The sequence below is a fragment of the Lytechinus pictus genome, chromosome 17 (genome assembly GCF_037042905.1).
Source record: "Lytechinus pictus isolate F3 Inbred chromosome 17, Lp3.0, whole genome shotgun sequence".
NCBI lineage: Eukaryota > Metazoa > Echinodermata > Echinoidea > Temnopleuroida > Toxopneustidae > Lytechinus > Lytechinus pictus.
In genome coordinates this window covers 9,448,802-9,455,498 of record NC_087261.1, presented here as the reverse complement: position 1 = coordinate 9,455,498, position 6,697 = coordinate 9,448,802, and the positions used below count along the sequence as shown (strand labels likewise).

The 6,697-nt window shown below is 37.7% G+C and overlaps 1 protein-coding gene across 1 annotated transcript; it reads right to left on the bottom strand.

Moving 5' to 3' along the window:
- Positions 1-645: 645 nt before the first annotated feature.
- Positions 646-5,663, bottom strand: LOC135157237 (muscarinic acetylcholine receptor M5-like). Its single transcript, XM_064112194.1, has 2 exons — positions 4,946-5,663; positions 646-2,728 (listed from the first exon to the last, which is right to left on the bottom strand). The coding sequence occupies exon 2, from the start codon at positions 1,876-1,878 to the stop codon at positions 646-648; it is 1,233 nt and encodes a 410-aa protein (XP_063968264.1). The 5' UTR covers positions 1,879-2,728; positions 4,946-5,663.
- Between the last annotated feature and the right edge of the window lie 1,034 nt (positions 5,664-6,697).

The window sequence follows — 6,697 nt, the reverse complement described above, 5'->3', positions numbered from 1 at the left end:
AAATGACAAAAAACAGCTAGGAGTTCTTTCTGAAATTGGTGAACCCGTACAGCAGTTTCGTCCTAAGTTTCGGAGCTGATGACAAATTGCAAATTATGTATGAAGAGTCCAGGACAAAACTGCTATTTTGATTCCCCAACTTTCGACAAAGACTTCCTGCTTATTCTGTGTTGTGAAGGCCATTTGAGAATACATTTTGTATGCTCTTGAATCTGTCCTTTGTCGTGGAAGCGAATATCTCTTGACCATAATTATCTCTGGATAAACTCTTCCTGCGTGCTTGTAAAGTTAAGCGCTTAATTAACTTCAACGGGTAACGGGGAAGAGCTCTGTAAGAAATAGGTGTGTGCGTGTGGGGGTGTGAGGGTGTGATATGAGGGTGGGTGTGTGTGTGTGTGAGAGAGAGAGAGAGAGAGAGAGGGGGAGAGAGAGGAGGGAGAGAAAGAGAAAGGAAGAGGCGGAGGGGATATTATACCCTGCCATGCAGCCTCAAAAACAATGAAGCGAAAAGGCACACCCAAAATACTATATCGTAGGCCTACATAATTCTTTCTTCCCTTTTTATCTGTCTGCTTTCCTCTATTGCATTACATGTACATGTACTTGGAAAAGTAAAAGGCCATTCCTGAAACCCGGACTTTTCCTTTAACTATCCATTGTCCTGCTTCGTACACTCTTCCATCGATCAAGAAACAAAAAATGACGAAAGTTTCTTCGAAAATGCACATTTGTAGCAGCATATATAAACGGGTTTATGGTTGAGTTGCACCAAGCTAACACTTCTAACAGTTCCCATGTAGCGGCCGGGACGCAACCTGGTCCACAAAACGGGAAAAATACTGTCATTACTTTGTAAGGGGTCCAGAAAAGAATAAAGCTTCCAGTTATGAGACTGAGAACAATAGCTGATTTCCGGTGTCTTGCAAAGTGCATCTTCTCACTCTTGTCGTCAACCGCAACGTCAATGTTGTTAGGGCCAACAATGTCTGAGTTGCTCGTATTGTCTCCGATATTCCGAATGGTCACAAGATAGCGAGTGGATTCTGTAATTTTGCTGCTATTTCCATCAAGTTTAACTTCCATTATATCTCCCGAATGCTGTGACTGCTCGCCTTGAGTATCCTCACTTTCGCCAGGTAATCTGTCCGCAATTTTGTCTGGACTTTGTGGGCCGATATTTCGTGAGGATATATGCACTACCGTAGACTTTCGACAAGATCTTCGCCTAATTTCCTTGAAAACGTACAGATTCAATATTATCGCAATCGAAAGTAAGGCGGCAAACGAAATCAAGTTGATGAAAACAGTCCAGTAGGGATCGAAAAGGAATTCCATTCTGCAGGCTCTGGTGTAGTCAACATTCTGTCGTCCAGATATCGGAGTCCATGAAAACGTGAGCAAGGAGAAGAAAGCGATCACCCCTGTCCAAACAATGACCAGAAGCACACCAACACGCCTTTTGGTCTGGAATGACCTGTACCTGAGACCCTTGGTGACCAAACAATAGCGGTCCCAGCTGATTAGAGCCATCGTGACCATTGATATCCAACAAACACTGGAGTCGATGACAAGCCAAAGCTTACAGACGACCTCACCATGTTGCCAGTAACCCTTGAGGAACCTTGACAGATTCAATGTCAGGCTCAAAGAACCTACCAAAAAGTCGGTTATGGCGAGATTGACGATGAAGAGGTTTCCCACTTTCGCCTGGAGATGAGGGTCACGAAGGTATGATAAAATGACCAGGATGTTCCCTACGATAGTTACACTGATGATGATTGAAACAACCGATGCAACTATGGTGGTTGAAGTCAAGGAAAACAACCGCTCGTCCTCATCTGACGAAATATTGAACGCGGATCTGTTTGCTATATCCATGTTCACCGCAAGTATTCTCGGGAAATGGCATCACAATCATGTTCAGATGATGGACAATTTTGTGTTGGAGTATGACGTATGTCATGAATACATCTGAAGATTCGTAATCAAATACTCCGAGAGTATCTGGGCGCCAAATTAGATTATTCTTTGAAATTTACATTAGATAGGGAAATGTGTATTTACCCATCATCGAAAATTGAAATAAGGCGAGTGTTGAATCTATGTAGCTTTTCAAATCGCCACCGAGCAATGTTCGAATGCTAGGTATAGATATTTCTCCACCGCCCATTAACAGGGGGATCATGAGTTTGTCCCTTTCAAATTTGTTTGTATTTTGTGTATTCGTCTAATAAATTGTGTTAACAACGCAAAGGTATATAGGTCTGAATATGGGTCGATCGGATATAGGCTGGTGAATCCGGTCAGATCTTTTATATTCAAATTCGAAGGGTACTCGCCAAAAGTTATACGTAAATTATGGCGATGTATCTATCGGATATAATCATTGATCAAGTCCAATAAAGGTCAACTCCCGTTAAATGTGCAGATAAAAATCGCAAATTATTGTATCTTCAGAAAATCAATCTGATTAATCTGTGATTAATGGCCTCCCGGGACAAATCTGTGTTGATCCTTCATCACTAATGTTGTGGAGATGGGAATGAAAGTCGTCTAAAAGGTGCCAGTTTAAGGTCTCTCAATATTAGAGGTTGGACGCCACAAGTTTGCCGACGTGTCAAGTATGCGACGTAGGCATAACAACGGTTTGTGATTTTACGTGCAGATAATCATCAAAGAGGTCTCCCCATTTGCCTCGATCCAAGTCAGAGAATCTTCTACCTCTGTTCTGTAAATGGGAATGGAAAAAATATTATAAACAAAGAGGTACACTTCAATACACTGCTTCATTTTCTCTTAAGTATATCATTATACACGTGATGATCACGTGCGAACACACCAAGTTTGAATGGAATCGGGATCGCAGCCCGATGATATCGGTTTCTAATCGTCAAATGTTTTGTATTTTCATGTATTGTATGTAGAGGTGCAGTGGCCGAGTGGTGTCAAGGCGCCTGACTCCGTGGTTCGATCTCGAGCCACACCACCTTGAGGAAGGTATTTAAGCAACAGTCCTCTTGTATTGTTCAAATGATTTGAAATGCTAAGCATTCTTAGTAACTATGTGTGTAGTCTTTTTTTTTTATTGCCAATGACACTTTTGATATCAATTCACTGTATAAAAAAAATCGTTTAGTGACCTTGATTTTCTTATTTTTAGATATTATCTTTAAAATGCAGTATTTTATTTAAAACGCTTTAATGAAATCTTACTAACTCAAAAGTGCATTTGAATTATACTGGACAATTTCTTCTTACAATATACACTCTATGAACAAAATATTACATTCAGCTTCAAAGTATATTTTACTCAAATAAATAAATAATACTTAAATTGCTGATTACTTAAAATGCATAATTATTTTAATGTTCTTATATATTTTGAAGTTTCAATTAACGTCTTATTTAAAGCTCATACGTATATTCAGCATGCACGTGGTAATTTTGTTTTAAAAAACTTTCATATTTTGCGATTCAAACGTTTTTGAAGTGTGTGTAAAATAGTTCAAAAATTATTCATGCAAAACAGAGCGAAATTCACGGTCGCTCAGTTTCAAGTTTCAAGTTTCAATTTTCATTTATTTCTCCTCAAGAGATCAAGATAAAAATACATAAAAAATAGACAATGTAAACACAATATGCATCAAATTTAAAGAAAGTGAGGAAGGTAATGACCAAAAAGGAAGAAACCTTGTGTGAGGCCAACCCATAACAGTTGATAATTTAAATGGAGGATTTGGAGAAATTTTCATACCGTTTTATGCACCGATCAAATATAGACGTCACTACTTCATCAAGTGCATAAGTAACAAAGTGAAATGACAAATTGCTTAAACTTTACATTTAGTTGAAATGATGTCAGTGACTGTCAGACGAGTTGTAGACTTTCGTGCTTAAAATAGCCTTTAAAGGTCAAGTCCACCCCAGGAAAATGCTGACTTGAATAAATAGAGAAAAATCAAACTAGCATATAGTACTGAAAAATTCATCAAAATCGGATGTAAAAGAAGAAAGTTATGACATTTTTAAGTTTCGCTTATTTTTCACAAAACAGTGATATGCACAACTAGGTGAGTCAGTCGATGATGTCCATCACTCACTATTCCTTTTGTTTTTTATTGTTAGAATTATACAATATTTCATTTTTTATAGATTTGACAATAAGGACCAACTTGATTGAACCATACTTATTAAACAATGCTATTTCCACATGTTCAGGGAGGAATTAATCGTTGTATCACTTTGAGGATGAGGAGAAAATTAGAATATTTCAAATTTCATGTAATAAAATACAAAAGAAATAGTGAGTGGATGACGTCATAGTCTCCTCATTTGCATACCAGCCAGGATGTGTATATAACTGTTTTGTGAAATTAAGCGAAACTTTAAAATGTCATAACTTATTTTACATCCGATTTTGATGAAATTTTCAGTGGTATACTTGTTGGATTTTTCTCTTTGTATTCAAACCAACTTTTTGTTGGGGTGGACTTGTCCTTTAATAAAGGCTAATAGTCCTTAATAAATGAAACAGAGGATAAAGAAACTTAATATCATTTTTACTTAAAACTGCTCGAGTAACGAATTCTTAAAAAAATGAGACAACCTAGTAACAAAATTATCAATTAATTTACTAATCATTAAGTTATCAATATTAACAAGTAATCGAACAGTTCTTAATCAATTAAGTGAACAATCCTTTTAACAGTTAATTATCAATTAATAAGAATGATAGAAGGAGTGCTTTGCATATTACATAAAACTATTGACTAGCCAAACTATGTAGTGAATAATCATTAAAGTCAGCCGACGATGTGCCAATTACCAAACACCTGCCATCTAATACTTATGTACTGGACAGGAGAAATCAAATTATGTGACCATGGTAACCGAATAAAAGAATTTATTTCAAAAGAAAAGTAAAAAAAAAATGAAACTTACGTACCCATGCATCCAATCATGAATCACATGATAGTGCTATCGGTAGATACAATGGTTTATAACCCGGTCCAGTATACTCATTTTTCTCCTGATCAGACGAATCCGTTCTCCAACGTTTAGTGATTTTTCGTTGCTGCATCACGTTTTAATAGCAGTGCTGATCGTCGGGATGACATTCACGTTTCAAGTCACTCTGGCTTTTAGGGATTCATAAGATCGTGACTTATCAAAAGGAAGTTGGGTTTGAAAATGACATGATCAGTCATCTCTGATTGATGTTTTGCGTTGTAGTATGCAAGCTTTAAAAAAAAGCAAACAATCTAGCACTGCCTTCGCAAGGCATTCTGGGTCTTTAGAGAAGAATGGAAACTTCGCTGCATCCAAGCAACCCCATGAGATGTCTCATCTTTATGATCAGACTGCGCCTTGGATTTTCTTCCACTGACAGTACTGTTGATCAGTTGTTACAAGTCCCGTGGGAGTGAAATACTTCCCAAAAAAATTGTCACGGTTGTGCAGGAAGTTTTTAATAACATAGGGTAAAGAACTAAAAAAACAATGACAGTTGGAGGTTGACAATTTCAGTCACTGTCAACGTCGGTGTTAAAAAAATATATTCAGCAGTCATTACGCCATTGCCTGCTGATGAATGGTGGATGGAAAAGCGACGATGGAGCAGATTGACTGGTGCTAGGGAAAATGTCCTCATCCATAGCTGGAGTGATTGTAACACAATGCCAAACCCCGATATAACCTAAATACAGGGCAAAAATATAGCATCTAAACTTCATTTATACAAAATTGATACCTTTTCTAAGAAAACCGTAATTTTGATTGATGCTTGTAATGTAGGCCTATTGTATACCGAACTCCTTAAACATGTCATTCAGTGCAGTTCGTCTGAGTTGAGTACGTCCAAGTTTAATTTGAAAAGTGAAATCCTCTTTCCAAAATGAATCAGTTTAAGAATGAATGACAACTTCAAGTGGATCATTAAACTTCTTTCTTTATTTTTTTTTCCGACTAAATTTTGTTTGCTGAATCATAAAACCATTTTTGTTCTAATTTTTATCACTACTAGTATTTCTTCCTTTGCATAATTATTTTCCTTTCCCAGAGGCCTATTCCGGGGCCTATGTTCCCTTTTATATTTTATTTAATTCTTTATTTACACTAACGGTTACGATTCTTTGGCTCGCTATTGCCTGTTGGAACCGGATAGCACTGGATTCCGTGGACCGAATCTATTGTTCTCTCAGGCGTGGATCCAGGAGTGGGCCGAGCCGGCACCGCCCCGCCCCCCCCTATTTTTTGGCAACCTGCAGAAAAGCTTACTCTTTACAGGCGCAGATCCAGGAGTGGGCTGAGCCGGCCCGCCCCCTATTTTTGGCAACCTGCAGAAAAAGTGTACTCTTTAACTTGATAGAAACAATGAAAACAGAAACAAAAGTAAGAAAGAGGTCTTTTACCCATGATGTGTAATTTACAGCCTCGTAACGGCCGGCCCGACCCCGAAAGGAAACGAGAAAAAGGTGAGGGGAAGAATTGGAAAATAGACTTTATAAGATTTTTTTCGCTCGCGCTTCGCGCTCGCATTACCTGTGTAATGAATCTCACTCAAGAGAATTAAATGGCACTTAATATATCCAATTCTGACATCAATTTGCACACAATATTTCAGCTCGCACATCAAGCTTTCATTATTTTGTTTGATTTACACAAATTGTTAATATAGATCTAGACTCTATATCAAAGT

What these genes read in the sequence shown, in the direction of transcription:
- LOC135157237 (XM_064112194.1), bottom strand. Translation starts at nt 1,878, where the DNA reads ATGGATATAGCAAACAGATCCGCGTTCAATATTTCGTCAGATGAGGAC.